This window comes from Eurypyga helias, unplaced genomic scaffold (assembly GCF_000690775.1).
Source record: "Eurypyga helias isolate BGI_N326 unplaced genomic scaffold, ASM69077v1 scaffold7329, whole genome shotgun sequence".
Lineage (NCBI taxonomy): Eukaryota > Metazoa > Chordata > Aves > Eurypygiformes > Eurypygidae > Eurypyga > Eurypyga helias.
In genome coordinates, this window is record NW_010271399.1 from 13,758 (window position 1) to 35,938 (window position 22,181).

Genomic DNA, 22,181 nt, shown 5'->3' on the forward strand with positions numbered 1-22,181 from the left:
TTATTTTTCAGCTTCATAGTTTTCTCCAGTGTGTTTACCTATGCTTTATAAATAACAACTGTGTATCTTAACAGTCGTCAGTTTGGCAGGCCAACTAGCCATTGTTTCCTAGCTTCCTCATCAGATGAGCTCTTTGTCCTTTGGATTTTCCTTATCGTCATTCTTTGAGCCTGTTTGATTGCTTTCATCAACTTTCTTGAACCCGAGTGACCAAAATAGTATATATGACTCCAGGTGACGCTTCAAGCATATTTGTATGGAGGGATCAGTAAGTTTTTTGTTCAATGTCATGTTTGGTTCGCAGCCATCTCACAACAGGTTTTGGTGAAGTGGCCATTTTGCTTTGTTGTTGCTTCCAAATGGTGATAGTCTGGATTATTCTTCTGTCTGACAGATGGTGTGCTTTGATAGGCTGTACTGAGTAGGGTGAAATTTGTTAGGACAGAGTCTTCTCCTCCTTGACTGATGCTGTCATAAACCTCACTGTTGACACATCTGTTGACTTGAAGTGTTGTTGGATTACGCTAGTACTCTCAGATTAACCTGTAGTCCAGTTCAGGTGAACTCCATTAGTGGTATTGTTCTAGTCTTTTGTATACCATTTCAGGAAATGCCTCAAAGCATTTATTTTCACAACTTGCTGAACTTCTGATTTCTGTCACCACCAATTTAACTAACAGTTTTTCTAGGTACATTGAGTATTTTCTTGGACTCTCAGTAGGCTCTCCCTTTGACATACCCTTGTCTAGAATATACACTGCTTTACCAAAGGGGGCTGTCCAACTAATGTGTCATGATCTGCTTTTGATGGAGAAGGCACGAAGGGTTTGAATAACTGACACTTAGTAACTTGTATATTTGTACAGACAGTTGCAGACCCCTGCATAAAAAAAGTGTGCAGGTAGATTACCTGATCCCTAACAGCTGTGCCATTTCCCAACCCACTGATGGCAGTGAAATGGATGTTTTTGTCATGGCAGATATTTACAGGGACAGTTTACACCAGTGTAGGCATCTGTGTCTAGACCCTGTTACAGTCAGTGGAGAGCTAGTCAAAACCGTGCAGTCTAGACAGTGGAAATTGGAAATGTGCATCTTCCATTATTACGTAGCTCTTAAAGTAGAACTGGGCAAAATATAGGCCATTTCATTGCTTGTAGAATTTCTAAAATAAATCCATGTGATTAAATAGTTTATTACAGGCTTTTAGCTCCTCCGGTTTGAGAGCCAAACCCTATTCTCAGTGTATACCACCATGAGTAATACAAACAAACAAAGCTATCTTCAGTTAATTTCTGCACCTCATTGCAGTTAGGGGAGTTCTGTAAAGTTAATGGACACCAAATAATTCTTAACAGACCACGTGTTCTCCTGGCTTGATACTTTTATGGTTTTTGCCTGTAACTTTGTGTTACATACGCAGGCTCTGTAGTCTGAATCAGAGCTTAAAATAGTAAATATTTTGCCACTGAAGTATTCAGATATCTAATAGAATTTATTCATTAAAGTAGTAGTTATTTTTTGTTGTCAATTTTTAATAATTTTTAGTTTTTTCAAGCACTCTTTAGTTGTTGGAATTTTAAATGTAAGTATGACACAGAAGTACCATGTGCTTTCTAAAAGTAGCTGTCTACGTTACATGCTATTATATAAAGAAGTCCAGTCCTCTGCTGTCTTCCTAAGTTTGTGCAAAATTTCTCTTAATTTCACAATGTAGAAGATTCAGTCCACAGCAAGAGATAAACAGAGAGTAAGATTTCCACAGGGTAGCAGGAGTGTATCAGGTGTACTTCTTAGGATGAATAGAATTGAAGGAGGTCAGGAAAGAATCTTTTGATTTGTCTCTGGTGATCATCATTAAAAGTGGGGTGGGTGGGTTGGTGCATGGTGGTGTTTTGTTTGCTTTTTTTTCCCCTCTTTCTCCTTTGTATTTGTATTTCTTCAAAGGAAGGATTCTTTTCTCGAAATTGCAAGTCAGTCACAAGGAAAGTTTGGGAATACGTTACATTATTGATAGAGGATCGAATGTCCCTTCTGTGCCAGATCAGTGGTTTACTTAGCCCAGTCTACTGCCCCCGACAACAGCAGTAGGGCAGGCTCTTCAGGGAGAATGCAAGAGCCTGGTGACTTCTGGAAGTTTATTCCCTTTATGTTGCCACAGCACTCAAGGTCACTGGATTAGTAATATCAGAGGGTGCATTCCAGCATCTTTTCAGAAAAGTGCGACTTTGAGAGCCTCACAAATTAAGAATGAAACCTCAACAAGAAACTTACGACTTGCTTCAGTATCCATTCATATGTCGCCAGCTAGATGTGAAAGGAGAAGCTCAACTATCAGAAATAAAGGTTTCAGAGGGGTGGTAGAAGGAAAAAAATGACATGTCCTTTGGGTCATAAGGGCATGCTTGCAAAAACATGGTTTGGGAGAAAGAGAGCAAAATATTATTCTTGGAATGGTTCTGTAACACTTTATCAAAGGTCTATAAGGTGAATACAGGACTAAGTGGTAGGTATATGAAATCAACTATGAAAGATAATCAGAGGTTGAATTTTCTGGCCCAAACAGGTTATTGTGCAACATATAGCCTGAACAGCTTCTGCTGAACAGAATAGCCTGTGAATGGACTTCTGCAAATTTTTAATTTGCACTGGCAGAAATCTGGGTATTGTGAATAAGGTATTTTTAGACTGAATTTTGTTAGGATATGTAGCTGTTAGTAGTTAGATGAATGATAAAAAGAGGTTACCACTTACTCTGCTATGCTGAACAGTTATGCTGTGCAACCTCTGGCTCAAAAATTCTGGGGGAGAGGGGGTATGTTAGGGAATTATCTCTGTACCCAAGTCCTGTCCTTGTATCAATTCCCTGATATTCCCAATATCCACTGTCAGAAACAGGTTACCAGCCTAGACAGACTTTTTACTTCAACTAGTGGGGACATGCTTTATTCTGATTAATTTTGGAGAGACTGGTCTCAACCATGAACTCCAGGTTATGATTTTTTTCTTTAAAGCAGAGACTGACTATATTTGTTTTAAGAGAATAAAGCAGTAAAAAAAAAAAAAGAAAAATAGTTTATAATGCATGTACTTTTGATTACGTTGGTCATGGGCACAAAATACCATTCTAGAAAATGCTTTAAAAAGGTCTTTCTTCAAAAATATCTTTAATGTGGAATAAGAGGGTATCAGTCTTTGTATGTGGTAGAAATGAGCTGGAAACTCATGTTTCTTGCAGTGCTTGTGTAACCTTAAGAAGAGGTTGGATGTAAATTCACCTGTGTTCTCTGATACTCCTGTGAATTTCTGTTACTGGAGTGTAACACCCCATTTAGCCCTGAAAAACCAGCATTCCGTGGAGCTGCTCAAGCACGGTGCAAGTTTTCCCTTGTATTAAGATGACACCATTAGGTTTGCTTACTAGAGGAAGATTTTTTTTTCTCTGCCTACAGCTGTTCCTTCACCACTGAGAATTTAGTCTAGAAGGCTAATTCTTGAAATTGAACTTTGGAAAAGTATCAGTGGAGCAGTACATCAGCCCTTGATCGATCTAAGGCCATATTGATTTCCAGATCTTAAAAACGTACTGTATAATCAGTTTTTCTTCTTGATGGAAATGCGTATGTTTGGGATAAATTTGTTTACTGTTTGAATATTTGCCAGTTCTTGGATGAGGAAACTTAGGTAAAGCAGGCTTTCAGTAAGTTTGGCTCTGGGGTGGTGCTGTTGAAAAACTCTAACTTCTCCTGGCAGGACAATGAGGTATGACATTTACATCTTAGGGCAGCTTTCCTGTTAAATGTGAGTTCTGCTGAGTTTGTAGTCTGGTAGGGTTTAAGTGGCACAAATCCTCAGATTTGGTCTAGAGTGCTTTGGTTTGGCACAAGTATGACTGTGAGAGCTTTTGTGTACTTGTTAACCAGGAAGATGGCTTTCTGGTGTAAGCCTGTTCGGGAGAGAAGCAGCACTGTAATGTGCAGAGGGTGTCTGAGGAGGGAGAAGGGTTTGTTTCAGGAAGTTCTGAGCAATGCCGGGTGCTTTTTAAAATGAAGCTTTGCTGGTTGCTGCTAGTGAGCTAAGATGCAGCAAAAGGTAGCTGTATATCCGGCTGTCCTCTCATGAACTCTGATAAAGCCACTTGGTTTTATATCTGCTGCTTGTCCTGCACTGTTTCATTTACTGTCAGCTTCGGTTGTGATGTTGTGGAGGAATCCCACTGGAAGCAGTTGCAAGTTTCCTTGACTAACTCCAGAATATCCAGTTGTGTGGGTTTTTTTTTCCCTAAAACCTCAATTGCTGAGAACATCATTACGCAGGGCCCTTTCTTTGCTTGTTACCCTATATTCAGGAATGGGTTTTGTTTAAATTGTGCCTAAATTAATCCCAGTAAACCCTCAAATTATAATCAGAAGCAATGTTCATAAAAATTGCAAATGTCAAGTGAAGAAAAAGCTGTAAGGGCACCCAAAGTATGATTTACATATAGCTCTATCCCTTTTCTGGCAATAATAAAAGAGATCTGGGGGTGCTGGTCGGCAGCAGGCTCAGTACGAGTCAGCAGGGTGCCCTGGCACCAAGAGGGCATCCCACATCTGGGATTTTATCAAACATGGTGTAACCAGCCCGTGAGAACAGGTGATTATCCCGCTGTATTCAGCATTGGTGCAGCCTCATCTGGAGTGCTGTGCTCAGTTCTGGGCCCCACCGTTTAAAGAGGGTGTGGATACGTCCAGAGGAGGGCAGCAAAGCTCCTGAGAGGGCTGGAAGCAATGTCCAGCAGCAAGGATTTTGGGCTTCTCTGGTTTGGGGAGGAGGAGGCTGAGGGTAGACCTGATCGCTCCCTACAGCTTCCTGAGGGGGGGAGGTGAGAGGGAGGTGCTGAGCTCTTCTCCCTGGTACCCAGTGATAGGATGTGTGGGAATGGCTCAGAGCTGCACCAAGGGAGGTTCGGGCTGGACACTGGGAAGCATTTCTTTACCCAGAGGGTGGTCAGACACTGGAGCAGGGCTCCCAGAGGGGTGGTCGATGCCCCAAGGCTGTCAGTGTTCAAGAGGCATTTGGGCAATGCCCTTAACAAGGTGTTAACTTCTGGTCAGCCCTGAAGTGGGCAGGCAGTTGGACTGGATGACTGTTGTAGGTCCCTTCCAACTGACTGAAAATATCCTATTCCCTATCCCTAATCCTACCTTACCCAAGACAAGAGAGTGGTTTAATTGTAGAGTAGAATTCCAAAGTAACTTGTTTGTAATTGTTTGCCTCTTGAATACCTTGGTTACAAGGCAAGGATAATCTCATTTGGATATTTTAATTGTTATTTTCTTTCCGTTCTGGGACTGAAAAAAACCCTTTTCTTGCTTTGATTTGGGTGTTCACCTGGCTAATTGCTTAAGCCTGAAATCTCTAAAATTCACCCTGTCAATGGACTTTGAGTGATAATTATAACCAGAATTCATCTTGAGGTTAGAAAATACATGAGTTGGAAGGATGGAAACTATATTTAATAGGTACTGAACCATTAAAACTTCCTCGCAAGTTTGTGTCTTCTAAAAGTTACTTGGCAATGAATTTTAGAGACATAGAAATTCTGTTCCGGGAGGTTATTTTAAAGAAAATTGCTACATTCTGGTCCTTGATATATTCAGATTAGTGTTGATATTTAAGTATTAAATAGAACACTCTTCAGTTCTAATCCTGCCCCTTGTTAGTGAAGAAATTTGGGTGAAAGGAATTATCTTTTTCGGCTGAGGACAAGGGACAAGATAACCAATGGTATTTAATTTTGTACTGAAATTAAAGCTCTTAAATTGATTTTAAAATTACTCAGGAAGAAAATTTGGATCTTCTGTCATGCCAGTAGGTGGCATTATTGGTATGTAACTAGAAAATATGTACAAAAGATGTCTTTAGCTACTTTTACCTCTTACACTTTAAAATATGGTTTTGCATTTTATGGGTATGAAGAACTTTAGTTTTGCTTTCATTTCAGATTTGGTAAATGAAAAAATTTAAAGTCAAATATGTAACTTTTTAAGGTATATTTAGACTCTTACATTTCAACGCTGTCTAACTGCCTATTTGTGTGAGAAGAAATTTTTGTAATGTAATGTTATTGTTAATTTTAATTTGCAATATCTGACTGTACCTGCTTTTGGCAGTGACTGGAATTGTTCCTCTGGAACAGGAATAGAGATTATTTCAGAGCTCATGATTCGTGTTTAGTAGATACATGCCAGAACATTGGTTATAAAATGCCTGTATATTACTGCAGCTGAGGTAAATCCAAACAATTATTATTATTTAAAGTCAAGCTCAGGAAATAAAACTGTTGCTACAAATAGAAATGATATTTTGAAAAATCTAAAAAGACGAAAAACGTCTAAATGTAGAGCACACAGTTTATTTATTTTAACACAGACGTGGAAAGGCTGGTTTGTAATCGCTCAAGTATTACCAGTCATATCTAAGGATGATGAGAATCACCTAAAAGTCTGAGTTGATGTAAGAAATTATATAAGCACTTAGTAGTACTACACACTAGGGAAGATGGATGTCTCTCTAAAAGTGCTCAGGATTGCTGTATAAGCATGTTTGTTGTCTTAACAGGGTGTTGTGGCTTGTTCAGTAAGCAGAGGTGTTTTTACTTGACTTGGCACGTAGCTAGAGGGAAATCATCTGTGTGTTGTCAAAGTTTATGGTAGGTTGAAACCCTCAAAAAGAGTTCAGTGTTTTCCAAAATTTAACATACCGATATGGTAATGACTAATGATAAAATATCTTTTTGCTTGCAAAATTACCGTTTTACAAATCCAGTTCCACCGTATACAGTATTGCTTCTGTGCTTGGAGACTGCCAAGACTGGGTTCGTTAGAGACCGCGTTATCTGGGAAGTGACTTGTTTTGCTGTTGCCTTGTGTTGTTGCATCTCTCCTGTTGCTCTCTATTTCACAAGTTAAGAAAACATAAAGGCAGATTACATCAGAAAATGGTACAGCACCTAGAACGAATGGCATTTCTACTCCTGAGGCAAGGAGTACCTCAGCCCAACCTCTGTGATCTGAAACACCAAATCCAAAGGCATTACTACTACATGAACTGGAGCAGTCGTGTTGTCTGCAGAGGGCGCTCCCTTCTCTAATTTTAGATGTACTGTGTCTTTCTGTGGCATTTCAGGTTGACTTAACTTAAAATATTCATAATTGCCTGTATCACCAGTCTGGTTTACTGCTAAAATTCTGCAAGGCATTCGTTCTTTTTGGTAAAAATATTGAGTTTATTTTCATATGCAAGCAAAGGCCTGGTTCAGGAATTCTTCCCTAAATGCAGTCAGTAACCAAAGAAGGCTATTTTTACTGCATACTCTCTGTGAAGAGAGCACTTACTTGGAACAGCTTGTAGACACATAAAAAAAGAGATTTTGTTAAAAGATGCTGCTGCTTTTGCTGTGCAAGTTTTCTATGGCATTATTCCTCGATCCCATTGGTGTCATCATCATCATCTATTTGAAGGCATTCTGCAATTTCATACTGATGAAGTTCTACCTTAATATAGGTTTGCTTAGAAGTTACTAAGAGTAGTCTTCCAAACTGGTGATGTTTGGGAGACTGAGAATTTAATAGCAGTGATGTCCCTCAGTATACTTTTTTTTGTGTGTGTGTATTTTGCCTGGCCTTTTCCATGTTTTTGAAGTCTTTGAAAGGAGGGGGGGAAGGAAGTGTCAAGAACTTGAAGTATTAATATGTGTTTGTTTTGAAAAGGAAGAAGAGTTGGTGCCAAGGAAACTGTTTGCAAACTTGCGGTTTAATTTTTACATGCTGTTATGCACACCGTATGTTGGCCGCAGAGTATGGGATTATTTGGATTGCAGCGATTGCTGGAAGAGTAACAGTAATTAACAAATGATTGGTAAAATACCTCTGAGAAACTGTGCTGTTAGTCATTTGCAAAGCGAAGTTAATACAATTATTTCTGCTTGTATACTTACGAACAAACCACATACACAAACCCACTGTGAAATCAGAGCATTATGAGCTTTTGATGAAAATTCAGGGGGATATGAGGAAAAATGTTTTCACATCAGGTAAATGAGAACATAATAGGATGTGTTTGGGCAGAGACAAGTTGAAAATACCCTTTTTAAGAAAAAAAAAAACTACTTTTTTTAGCCCCCTGTTGCTGAACATTTGTCCTCTTTCCTATTTCGTATGGTATCTTTTATAGGTTGACTTTGACTGTGCTTCAAACTCAGATGTGAGTTACTGTTCTTCCAGTTAGATTTGCCTTTCCTTGGCGGTCAGTTTGTGCTATATAGACAGGCGTACATACCTTGCAGTTTCTGTGTAGAGCCAGGTTGGTTCAGTTGCATGAACTAACGCTGGCACAGCACCACGGGAAATGTTAACGTAACCGCAGTTAACAGCTGTAAGCAGTGTAGTGTGTACTCTGCTCTTCATGCAGCTGTTTTAGTTGCAAGATAGCTGTTTGTATTCATAGAATGAAATGAATAATATAAGGAGGCTGGAGGCCATCTAATCTGACCTTAGAGTCAAACCAGAGCCACGTTCAAAGCACAGAGCCTTCAGTAGTTGAATTTTTCTGTGTATCTCCAGGGAACGTCGTAGGCAACCTGTTGCTGTATGTTACCTTTCTCATTGTGAGTTTTTTTCGTTGTCTGCTTGGAATTTGCTGTGCAGCAGCTTGTGACTGTTGCTTCTCTTCCTGTTGCCGTGGCCTCTGTCATATTTGAAACTCTCCATTGGTAGTTGAAGGCAGTGATTAGATGCTCACAAATGCAACCCTCATCCCACTTTAATCTTCTCTTCTACAGACTGAACACACAAAGTTCCTTCAGCTTGTTCTTGTACATCATGTGCTCCAGTAGCCGTAGCTACATTAGTGTTTTTCTGCTGGGCTTTCTCCTGTTTGTTAATACCTCTCTTGCACTGTGGGCCCCAAAACTGAAGAGACCAGCAGGTACAGCTTGGAGTGCTGGAGTAAAAGGGAATAACTGTTTCTTTTGTACTGATTCCTGTGCTCTTCCAGATGCAGCCCAGGATGCAGTTCAGCCTTTGTTAGCGTAGGGGTGTACTTCTGGGTCAAAGTGAGCTTGTTTTCCCCCTGGACCCCCAGGTCCTTTGCTGCACATGTTTCCTGACCACCCAACCCCTGACCTCTGCTGTTGCGTGGAGTTACGCTGTCGCAGATGCAAAATTTTTGCATTGGCCTTTGACTGCATGAAAGTTTTTAAGAAACAACATGGTAGAATAAAGAATTACTTTATTTTTAAACGTACCAGAAGAACGGAGTCTCCTGAGTGCATCTGAAAAGCTGATAAGTGATCAAGCTTATTTGGTATGGTCTCGTGGCAATATTGTTCTTTATGAAGTTGTTGTTTTAGGAAAGTATTGCTAGAAGTTGTTGTCTTAGGAAGAAACGTGGTAACATGAATGGTTAGAAATCATCATGGCCAGAGAATGTGTACTTGTGAAGTCTCAAAGGACCTAGACATGGTATTTCTGTCCTGCTAACTCAGTATATGAATGATTCATATAGTACCAAAAGGATAGAAAGTGACATATCCTGCACCAATTTTTGAAGGACTTTGGTAACTGCAGAGGAGTATATTAGACTTCTGTTAGGAAAATCAGATGGGTGCCCTACCAGAGAAGAGAAGGAGTTGACATGGATAAATGTCATAATGGACAGGAGTTAACAGGGCTTTTCTAGAGGGAGAGGAAAAGGGAAGTTATGAAGTTACGTCTTTTCAAAGTCATGCTTTGAAAGAGTCAACAACCATGTGGATAAGGGTTATCTAATCAGTGCGATGTCCTTGGATTTCTTAAAAATAACAACAACAAAACCCCTTTGATTATCAGGGTGCTTAATCAGCCTGTTAAAGAAACTAAGGTATCATAGAATGGGGCAGTACTTCCATGGGTTAATAATTGGTGAAAACCAAACCAGATACAGTAAGTATCCCAAGTGAGCTATTAGCATTCAAAGATCTTGAAGTCATTCTAGGTTATATGATGAAAATGTGGTATCGGTGTTTGGCGGGGAATAAGCAAACTTAATTTTGAGATTTGGAAAGAAACAAGGAATAAAATAGAAAATATACTGTAGAGTTATACAGTAATAGTTGACATTCCATTGTCATTAATAATGTGTCCATCCCTGTCACCTGCAAAAATGAATTTCACAGGGTAGGGGAACTGGAATGTGTATGAGGAATAAGAGCTGTCAAAGGTAAGGAAAGACGATCAAATATGTGAGGCACCTTAGCTTCGGAAAGTGGCTACAACTCTTATTTTGTACTGGAAATATAATCTTCAGATTGCTTTGTTGTTTTTAAAGCAATTTGGAGGAAGTTAAAAAAAGACATGTTGAGCTCCAGGAAGGTGAGAAGATGATACACGAGCACTAATAGCCGGGGTAGTTTGTATCTCTTTACTGCATTCTGCAGAGAGGAAGAACACTCGCTCGAAATAAAATTAACTCTGTCCCGACTAAAACCAGCACAACGGTGACAGTGATGGCTGTACTTGGAGGAACAGGAAGGCATAACAGACTTATGTTCTGAACTAGATAGCTGCTGACTTTCTGAAAGCACTGGGAAGTTGGTTCATGATGGACCAGTGACAGACTGCTGCATCCCCCTCAAATTTGGGTGACTGAGAATAGGTTGTTACATGAAGCTGTCAGTTCGACATGGTGTAGTGATAGCAGCTAGGATGTACAAGCCTTTTGGTAAGCAAGGGCTTCAACAGGAACTGAGTTGTCCTCAACTTCCTGTAGACTACCTGAATGTGTAAGGGGGATGGTAGGCACCAAGGACTTGTTAGGGTGCTTCCTGATAAAACCGTTGTAGAAATGCTTACTTAATTGCTTCTGTGTAGGATGCTGGGGAAAAGGAAGGAGAATGGGAGTTGTGCCAAGGTGTTCTGGCCCCGTTGGCCCCTTTAAAAGTGGTCTGAGGGAAAGAATTGCTAAGGCTCTCACCTGACAACCAAATGAGAGATGTTTCAGCAAAATAAATGTCTCCGACTTGTTTGTTCCATTATTCTTTTTCTGTAGTCAGTCTTTATTGCTTCTTTGTGTGTTTTGTTGTTTCTTAAACTGTGGCATGAAGCATCAGATTGCAAGAGGATACCTGGATTGGTATTTTTGTGGTTGAATTTTTGGTTTACATGGCCTAAGACTTGGGTACCTATCCACTGTTGGCATTGATGGCTTATGAACAGGAAAAGAGCAGCTTTTCCTGCAGGGTTGGTCTACTGTGTTCCATGTATTTTGCTCAAATATTGGATTCTTGAAGGCTTTTGCCCTGTAATTCCCTATCTTCAGCTGTGAGGGGACACTTGAGTAAAGTTGTGGGAGTATTCTCAAAGGCCTGTGCCAGCTAAATTTTATCTTCTGTAGACCAGCATGCTACCATGCTCAGAAGGGTATGTCATATGCTGCGGTGTTGGGATTGTTTTTCAGGTGGTGCAGCTGGAAAGGATAGGAATAGAAGAGGAGGGGACTATGCTTTCTGTTAGATGTCCATTGCCTCTGTTACTCTGAGGGAAACAAGGGAATACACAGAATCAAACCATCTGCTAGATCCCTGACCTGTAAGGTTACATAGGAGAAATTTTGAGGGAACATACGGTGAATCTTAATTTTCTCTTTAGCTTCAAATGAGCAAATGCTACATTTATATTGACTCCATGCAATTCAGAGCTAGTTTCTATTCATACGCATTGGTAGTGTAGATGAAAGTGGAAATGCTAAAATAATACAGTGTGGCTGACCTGAAGCTATATCTTGTATTTGTTTTAGGGGTGGTTTCTCTGTTGGCTGTTCATCCTTCTGCAGTAAATACGCTTGGAAAACAGCTCCTGCCAAAAACATTCGGACAGTCTAATGTCAACATTGCACAACAAGTGGTAAGGAGACTTTGCATTTATTTTTATTGCTTGTACTATTGCTTACACATACTGTAAATCTGACTTGTAGCTTGATAGTTGGTATCACTTGTCATGGGCAGATAGTCTAAGCTTGTTTCTAATTTTAATAGGCTTATGTTAAAACAAATATTCTTTTGCATAAAGAAATGGAAAGATTACTCAGATCAACATGCAGATACCAAATATTCATGTGGCTTTTTCTTTTGCTAGTCTTGCCAGTGACTCCTTCAGATTCTGCTTTGAAATCTGGTGAATTAGCACTTTTTTACTGAGATTGAAGTTACGTGGAATGGAATTGAAAACAGAGCTACTATTATTAGTGCTTAGTTTGGGTAACCTTTTGCTTAAATACTTACTGTGAACTTCGTGTGAGGTACATGAAATCAGAGGTTTCAAAGAATCTAATAATGCAATAGATAATCCATAGGTTGTTAAAAGTCACTTTTATAATGATCAAAATTAAAATTTGGTTATCTGAAAAGAGTTGGTCTCAGTTCATCTTCTGGAAAGTAACTGTAATGTGTAAATATCAGAAATTGAATGTCTTATATTTGGGGTTCTTCTTGATAGGAAAGCAGTTTCCCATCTGCTTTTGCCAAATCTAAGGAGTGTTTTATAATTGAGGCTGCCTGGATCTATAGACCGTGCTGTTCAACTGTGCAGGTGTGGTGCAGAACATTCACTGTACTGTATTTCCGGCAGGGGTGGTGAATTGAGTACTTCCAGCAGCCACGTGGGAGTTAGAGTGTAGTGAAGTGAGTTGAATTGAATGAAATTGCTCCTTTAGTAGGTGGCATTTTTATCAATAAATTTTCAAGCAAAGAAATTCAGAGTAGTTAGGCATTCCTTTAATTTAAAATCAGTAACCAGCAGTAGGAGAATGCTGTAACTATAGATCATAGCCCATAATAACACAGAGGGTCAGGCATTATCGTGAGACTGTACGTTCTTGAGTTTAACGTTGAAAACAAAATGTTCTTTCAGGTAACTTATAAAATCTTTTCCTAGAGTAACAAAACTAGAGGATAATAATGAAATTACAAATTATCTATTGCTTTTTTAAACTTTCAACGAGTAAATTAATGTTTACAACAATGTTTATATAGATATAAAATTTAACTCTTGTGTTTTCCATCATGTTCAAATTGGTAGAGCCTCGCCTATATTATTTATGATTATTTTACGTGGCAACATTACTAAAATACATGACTGAGATAACCACTCTTAATGGTGTTTTTGTTAGTATGATTACTGTGGGAAATTTACATTGACAATCATAATTTTTTCAGCACTTAAAAGTTATCCTCTAAACATATTAGCCTTTTTTTTTTTTGGTGAAAGAAAGGTCCCATATAAGCATAGTTATATTGGCTGTTACTGGTACAAAATTAGATGCTTAGATGTATGTCGTTAAAGAAAAGATTTGGGTTTGTGTGTATAGAGAGAATTTTTGGGTAAATGTCTGTTGACTTAAGAGTTACGAAGGGGATAAGAAGAACTATTAAAAAAATTACTCTAGAACCCTGAAAATGGAAATAAATTTCTGTCATTGTGCAAAATGTTCTTGGTAAGCAGAGTTGATGAGTGGCTTGTGAGCCTGCTCTACTTCCTAACCTTTTGAGTGGTAAAACTAGGGTTTTAATACTTCATTTTCTGAGCTTATGTTCTTTGTTCAGGTAGTCTGATTGCTTTTTTTTAATACTGTCCACACAGTGGAGTGTGTAAGTTGACTTGCTGTTCTCCCTGTTGTCCTGATCTTATTCGTTATCAAAGAGCTAAACTGTAATCTTGTTCTCTTTTGATATCAGGAAACTTAAGAGGAACAGCAGGCATGTCTTTTTTTTTTATTTTTGTTTTCCCCCAGTCACACTGTTTTCTCTAAAACCATCCTCTCCAATTCTATATGTAAGCTTTCATTTTGGTATGTTCCCAGTGACTTGATACTGCTTAACGCTTTGCATTCAGAGTCATGGTTGTTTATGAACGTGTGAGTACGAGTCAGGGGCATTAACATTTCTATTAAGGAGCCAATAATACGAAGTAAATCCTTAGAAGATTCTGAAACTCGACTTCAAGGTCTTCCTTAATAGTGATACATTAAAGCATGTAATTCTGCAGCTTTGCAGATTTGTGAGTAAGAATAGGAATGCAGAGTAGGTTTTGAGTGTATTAAACAGACTTCACTTTTCCACTCTAGAAATGAGCCTGTGAATTTGTACATTCTTCCGTTTCATCCCTTCGTACTGTTGAGTATTTCAAGACATTACTGGGCACAGGGTTTGCTGCTGCCAACTGGTTTGTTTTTCTCCCAGCTGTAATTCCACCCCCTCCCTGTATTGGCTTGGCTCTCGTCTTACTGCACAGTCATATAAATTCTAGATGTGGCATCAGGGTGATGGTGGGGCTGCATGTGGAATTAGGAAGCTAGGGAAATAGCGTGGGACTCTCTGATTTTAGTCCCTGTGAGCAAGATGCTGAATCGTCTCTTCCAGTCCTCACTAGCATGAATAGCACGTTTCAGACAGATTTTCAGTCTTTTGACACCTGTGGTGAACCAGACCAGTCAGTAGCAGAACTGATAGTATCTTTCTCATGGGGAGAAAGTGAGCTGGTTCACGTGTCCTGTGCCTGTTCGGCATCCCCGGCCCTCATTCTGCTTCCCACCATCAGAAGTTTTGGTTATGAACAGTAGTAGAGGAGATTAGCTGACTTTCCCTAAGAATTAGAAACATTTCAGGTATGGATTTCCCAGCTGTCAGAAGTGGATGTAACAAACCTGTATGTTAACTACTCAGAGAGCTGGCGTAATACAAAGAGTATTCGGGGGAAAAAAGGCAGCTGCTTGTCCTTCCAGGCAGCTGAAATAAAAAATAGTAGTCACTAGGCTACCCTTTGCATTCTACATTTAACGGTTATTCAAATTTTGGTTCATTTCAACTTTAACACATAAAATGTTTCATTTTGGGTTTTCAGTTTTTCTATTTTGCTCTTGTTGAGACTACATTATTGAAGCTAGCCTGAGGAAGAAACTTAACAAATTTTGTGGGTGAGGCAGAATGTGGCTGCAGGAAAATATAACAAACTTGTGAGCAGTTATGAGTTCAGGTTCCTTTGTTTGTTTCGCTTACCTGATGTCAGGGATGCAACCTACTGTTTCCACTGGGAGGTAGATGTACCCCCAAAAGTAGGCATATCTTTCTACAAAGTAGGAATCTGTACAGTATCGTTTTGTTTTCCGGGATACATACTCTCTAGAAAGTTAGATTTATAATGTTTCAGAGATAAAACCATCATCCCTAAAAGTGGGAATTCTGCTTCTGCTAGTTTTACAGATAAGGAGAGTGTGGCTCTGTGTGCGAATGTGTTACTCATGATCAAAGTATCACATCTTTAGGACTGCTTACCTGTAAGCTTCAAGAATGGTTTTGCCTAAATTGGTCTCACTCACTGCAGTGATACAGAAAGTTGGCCCTTACTCTTTCTCACCTCTAACCTATTTTGGTTTTGACTCTGTATAGAGACTGACTGCAGGAGGGAATTTGGTCTTTCTTGCAACAGCTCTGCATTTTCTCTGCTTTTACTGATTTCCAGATCTTCTTGTTTCATGTGTTCAAATTTTAACCATAACTTACTGCAACTTCTTTACACTTAGTCTGGTAGGGTTTTTTTGTCTCCTCCTTTTTCCTCTTTTTGTTTTGGGGACGAGAGGGTGTGTATGTTTTGATCTTGTCTAAGTTAGTGTTGAACAGTGTTAAGAAATCCAGCAAGCATGAAAAGCTCATTTAAGAAGGATAACACATAAATGCTCATTACTTAGGGAGTGCTCTAACTATATAATCTGTAGCCTGAAGGTTTTTGTGCTAGTGTGTATAAATTCAGTGCATCTCTCAGAAGTAGCTAGAAAATAAGTATTAGTGTTGTTAGTATCACGCAGTTTATTAATACCTTGGAATAATTATAATTTTCCAAATTATTTTATCTTTACTGTAGGTTATTGGTACACCTCAGAGACCTTCAGCGCCAAATACTATTCTGGTAGGAAGCCCACATACACCTAACACACATTTTCTATCACAGAACCAGACTGCAGATTCTTCGCCGTGGTCTGCTGGGTGAGCAAAATAAACATTACAAAGGGTTAATTAACTGTTTGGAACTTTTGTTCTAAATGTTTGCTGTGATAGTGGATGTACTCTTCAGGCTGGCAGTCTTGAGAGAGAGACAGTCTGTTTACCTTTCCATCAAAAGCACTGCAACATGAAAGTATATTGTATTTAAATTGGGAATAGTCATGCAAGAATGAATACCCTCTCATTTGTCATAGAAGGAACTAGTATATTTTCTGTGAACTCTGACAGATATTCTCACATTACTTACATTTAGAGAATTTAGCTCCTAAAAGGACACAGGAAATAATCTGACTCGGTTCAGTTTTTAATTTGACATTTTTGTTTTGCTGATATATTTCAAAAAAAAATACAGCACATTTCAGATTGAACAACTGTATCCCGAAGTATCATTTGAAATAAGAATGTAGTCCTTATTGGGAAAAAGTGTTAGATACAATGAATGCATTCTTTTGGTGCCTTTTCTCATGCATGCTTGTTTTTAAGGGTGTCTAGTTAAATGTAATTACTTTCAGACAAATATATCATCAGTGTCTTGTTACACATAAATAGATTTCTACTTTGGAATTACACAGTGAAATGAGATGTAGAGAATTGAGAGGTTCCGTTGCTGATACTAATTTTGTTGATACTTAGATTTTTTTGTCAAGTTACAAGGAACTTTTTAAATAAGAGATAAGCAGAAAAATTATACTTCTTGTATCTTGTAACTTTCAAGTTTTCCTAGCAACTTCATATACTGTATAACTTCAAATCTGTGTATTAATAATAGGGTAATGTTCAACCAGTATCAGACTTCAGCTGTTCAGTCAGTATCAAACTTAGGTCGAAAATGCTCAGTCAATCCAGTCAATCTAACTTTCTGTGGTCTAACTAGATGGGATATTTAAATTAAGACAAAAAAATAAGACCAAAAAAAGTTAACACCCATAAGGCACTTGTCCTGTTTTATCATTTATCCCCCTATCCCTTCTTGTCTTGAAGATTGGAAGGTTTTCTTTATTGACTTCAAGAAATATCCCTAATTGTTATTATCTGCTGCTGGAGCTAGCAGAGCCAAAAGACTGAATTTGCACTATTCATGCTTTGTTTTGTTGATGTTTTGTTGATTTGTACTCTCTTGATGTTTCAGCATCAAGACATCAGAATTGTTAATTATTGGAAATTGTAGGGGAAAAAATTAGGGGAACAAATGTTGGGAAGGGGTGAGAAGTAGAACAACGCGGAAGACTTGGTTTTTTACAGCAGTGTGCCTGTATGTGAAAAAGAGACATTAAATAGTCCAAAATCCAAATCTTCTTAAAATATACATTATACTTATATTTAGGAAGCGGAACAAAAAAGGAGAGAAGAATGGCAAGGGTTTACGTCATTTCTCTATGAAGGTTTGTGAGAAGGTACAAAGAAAAGGAACCACCTCATACAATGAGGTGGCAGACGAGTTGGTTGCGGAGTTCAGTAGCAGTGATCATCGCGTTTCACCAACGGAATCAGTAAGTATATGGGAGTTCTACTACATGCGAACTGAATGCGGGAAGAGAAGTTTCTTTTGAGACTTTTATTTCTTTTCCTACTGCTAAATGGAACAGTTCAGCCATTACCCGAGTTTACCCATTTACTGTAATATATTTATTTTCAAATATTTTTGTCACATACACGTTTTTGACTAATGCACTATAACTACAGCAGGCTTATGACCAGAAGAATATTAGACGACGTGTTTACGATGCCTTAAATGTCCTTATGGCCATGAACATTATCTCTAAGGAGAAGAAGGAAATCAAATGGATTGGTCTACCTACTAACTCGGCTCAGGAATGTCAGAATTTAGAGGTATATGTGTTAAAGTTTACAGTGGCTTTGTGTTTGAGGAAATGTTTACAACTTTAATGTGTTCTGATTCAACATGTGCATGTGATCTTCTGAGATAGCAAGGTAGAATAGTCTAGTCCCTTTTGACTCTTTATTTGTATTTATAGAACACACATTTAAACTTAGTTTGCTTAAATATATGTGTATTTTAATTCTTCTCTGTCAAAAGTACAGCTCTGCAACAGCTTTGACACGATACGTGAAATAGTTCTGAGTGGAAGTTAATCCAACTGAAAGATTAATGTGTATTTCCAAGATTACAGTAGTGGTGCTCAAGAGTCAGGAAGGCTGTTTTCTTCAGGTGCCAGACAAATAACACATCTGTGATGATAAATGTTGCATGTAGATATCAGTATACATGTGTATATATATCCGTTGCTCCTTCTGTGTTGCTTCAGGCTTTAACATATTTCTGACATTTTTCTGACATGAACATGTCAGACATTTTTACTGCATGTATTGGGTAAGAAGAAAAATGTATTATACTGCAAGGCATTCATAGGTTCTGGCAGGAATTTTTTTTTTTTGTGTATCTTGGGATTTGCAGGATAATAAAGTTACTGAGGTTTACTGAAGTCAGTTCTCTGTCAGAGTAGAATGAGGCTTTGGATTTATTCTTAAGTCTAAATTCCCTTCATCAGGACTGAAAAATCAGTCTAGAAGCTGACAAACTGGGGTGGGGGGGTGGGGAAACCTAGCCCAAAACAGAAAAAGTACCATTTTGGAATCTATCTACAAAGGGCTAGTTTTGTGAAGATTTTTGTTTGATACTGGTAATTTTTTTCATTGCAATTGCTATCTAGGTGAAGAAATAATAGGGTATCTAATCAATCTGAGTTTTATTTAAATATTTATCACCCCAAGTGAAAATTGTTAGTTAAGGTAAAAGTGAAAATCAGGGCATAAATGATAGGGTGAATATGGAAGGTGAAGTGGTTTGAAGGTGAGTGCTGTGTGCTGAATAGGGAACCAGCTAGCTGAAGGGATTTAAGAGAAATCTCTTTGGATCTGTCTCACAAAGTACGGTATGGCTAGTAATGGTGGAGCAAAAGAAAAAGCAGTGTGGCTCATTCATCTGGGTTTGATGTCATGATTGATAATGTCCTAAAGAAGAGTAGGATAACCCTAGTATTCTCCTACTATTATTACTATGCTACTATCCTATGCTATTATTATGAACTAGAAAAAGCAACTTAGGATGTAGTAATGCACAATGAAGATTCATGCATTTAAATGGCAACAATGGTAACTTCTGATGTCAAAATGAGAACTTGTTAATGGGATGTCACATGAGGGGGGAGGAGTTCCGTTAGCAGTTGAATAATTGAGCCAGAAGCGTAATACAATCTTGAAAATAGCAAAAATCCTGAAATATGCTAAACTTACTTGAGGATGTTGCAAGATTCTTCCCTTCCTCGTTATTGCTTCATGAGTATTCCAGCTCCTGTTTCTGCAAGCTCTGTTGACGTTTAATTAGTGACATTACCTGACAAGTTTTTGCAATAAGATTCTTTTTAATGAGTTGGTGGAGGCTGATATTTAACTTGTGAAATTGTCAAACCTAATAAGCTTTTTTTTACAATTGCATCTGATATGCTCAGCTTCACGCTTAAACTGTTGAAAAATCAAGCCAAATAGCTTATAAGGGAACACAGGAGTTTGAGAGGTTCCTCATCAAGTATTTAGTATTTTAAGTCTTTTTAAACTGTGTAAATTGGAATATTAAGTTTGGTAAAATATGTCTTGGTAGTTCAAAAAAAGAGGGTGTGGAGCAATCAGTAAGGTCTGTGTCTTGAAGTAATACGGAAAACAATGTGGTTTCCATGTATGCGGTAAGAAAATATCTCAGGTGAGCTTTTTTGCACCAAAAACAAACAGAAAACTACATTCTTATGAATTTTTAACTCCAGCCATCTTGTTAGTTGCATGGTGAACAAAAGAACAGAAGTTGATGTTCAGGACAGCGATCTGTCCATCCAGTATCTTGCGTGGCACTAGCAGTTACCTAGGAAGGAGTATAAGGTTAGAGAAAGTGATGTTTATGCCTGAACCACAAGTTAGAGGAGAAACCTGAGGCAGATAATGTTTTTCTGTTTAATAGCCCTCAATTTTTCTGCCACAAATTTTTACTTTGCACAGTTTGTTTTTAACATTGTGTCTTTTGTGGCAGTGAGCTTCAAGTGCATTAGGAACTGCTTCTTCTGGAAATACCTTTTGTTTGGTTTTGAATGTGCTATATTTAATTGATACCCTCAGATTTGTCAAACCGACAAAGTAATCAATCCTTTTTCTGTCTTCAGGTGGAGAAACAGAGAAGACTTGAAAGAATAAAGCAAAAACAGTCTCAACTACAAGAACTCATTCTACAGGTACAGTCAAGGTACTCTTGTCTATAGGGCAAGGTAACTTATATCTGTATTCCTGTTGTTTTTATCCCAGTGAAAGATGGGAAACTAAGGCGACTAGAGGTGAATTGCAGGATAAAGGCATATGCAATTTTAATTTAGCACTGTAATCTAGCTGTTGGCCATTGCTGTTGGGGAAGCCAGCAACCGCCTATGAATTCTTTTGCAGTACATTTAAAAAGGATTTATGCTGGCAGGAGCTGTAATTCATACTGTACCCTCTGAATTTTCCAATTCAGTTCTAGAATATTTTTCTGTGTTAGAGTCCATAGATAAAATTACATGACTGTAGAGGTCATCTCTCATAATGCTCTGTCTTGCCTTTCTTGGACATTACTGCCCCTGCTGTGGAAGTGGGTTAACCACTGTGAAACAGTCACTAAACTCCTTCCAGATTTCCCTCAGAATACAGTGGGAAGCAGTAGTCTATCCTCTAAGCCACTGTGCTGCTGGTTCTCTGGAATGTATCCCTTAGTAGTTACATTACCTATGAGGTAGAAATGAGAATGTCAGGGAGCGCATGCAGAAAGGAAGTGCAGACAGCGGTGGGACAGCAGTCTCAACAGCTGTCTGATTTTTATCAGCTTCTGTTGCATTTGGACCTTGTTTCTGATTCATGCTTATTTCATTTGATTCCATGACCAGAGAAATGCTTTTTTGTAGTTTGATGTCTTACCATAAGATTTATAAATTGAGTTTTAATAGTTAACTTGAGTTTTTAGTTTTTACTAATCTTTGGAATATGAACATTCCATTCTGGAAAGCAGGTTTGGTAAGATAGGAGAGTGAAGTCACTGATCTTAGAGTAATTTCAGAAACCTAATGTCAGACATTGAAAACCCAAACATTAACTGGATTTTAGCATATAATTTCAGCAAAAACACAGTATTAATCATTCAGCTGTTCTTGTGGAGTGCAGTAGCTAGCAGGCAATAGTAAACAGAGTGGAAGAAGGATGCTCTATGAAAATTTCCATTTTCCAGTCATTGTTATCCTTTCATTCTGTCAAGGATGTGTCCTGGTGCAGTTATTAGAAAGTGCATATTTTTTTTTCCCTCAGTTAAGTTTTACTGTGTTATATTTTCAGTACTATCATTTGTCTCATCTTGCATCTTAACACGCAGGAATATGGTGAACACTGGCCTTTTCTGCATTTACTTGCTGCAACTGTTTCTGGTGTTCTTTATCTAGATGATCTTTAAGGTCCCTTCCAACCCTAACCATTCTATGATTCTATGATTATCTGAGGGTTGGGGGTTTTTATTAACAAGATTCTGAAGGTTTAATTCATACTTTCATATCACTTGCTTTTTCTAGCAAATTGCCTTCAAGAACCTCGTTCAGCGAAACCGTCAAGCAGAACAACAGGCAAATCGACCACCACCTTCCAATTCTGTCATCCATTTGCCATTTATCATTGTGAACACCAGCAAGAAGACAGTGATTGACTGCAGTATTTCAAATGACAAGTGAGTTAACAAAGTTTTCTATCTGGCTTTTGTTGCAACTGAGTTTTATGTCTGTGCTAAAATGTCTAGGTTTGTTAAAAATGAAATAGAAATTAATTTACTTATGCCTTTTGTAGACTGAGAACATGCATCTCAGATGGGTAAAACTTATGTTGCATTGAAACAAGAGTTTTGTAGAGCTTTTTAGTGAACAGAATGTGTTCACATTTCACTTCTTTGAGACTTATTACTTAGATTAGAAGCAAAGCAAGGCAACAATGCTGAAGTTTGATACCATACTTTTTACCAAATAGTGTTTTCCTTTGGCTTTAACATGATGAAACATGATGAAATACAACCAGCAGAATTGAAAACAGATTTTGC

General features: G+C 38.3%; 1 protein-coding gene across 2 annotated transcripts in view; it reads left to right on the forward strand.

The window, feature by feature from the left end:
• TFDP1 (transcription factor Dp-1) overlaps nucleotides 1–22,181 on the forward strand; it is a 41,067-nt gene that overhangs the window by 13,321 nt on the left and 5,565 nt on the right. The window contains exons 3-8 of one of the 2 annotated variants that reach the window (XM_010158801.1): nucleotides 11,818–11,924; nucleotides 15,936–16,057; nucleotides 17,400–17,565; nucleotides 17,762–17,905; nucleotides 20,245–20,313; nucleotides 21,667–21,818. In XM_010158801.1, coding sequence (XP_010157103.1) covers nucleotides 11,818–11,924; nucleotides 15,936–16,057; nucleotides 17,400–17,565; nucleotides 17,762–17,905; nucleotides 20,245–20,313; nucleotides 21,667–21,818 — 760 coding nt within the window. Of the gene's footprint in view, nucleotides 1–11,817; nucleotides 11,925–15,935; nucleotides 16,058–17,399; nucleotides 17,566–17,758; nucleotides 17,906–20,244; nucleotides 20,314–21,666; nucleotides 21,819–22,181 lie in introns of both variants that reach the window. The other variant, XM_010158800.1, reaches the window with a different exon arrangement.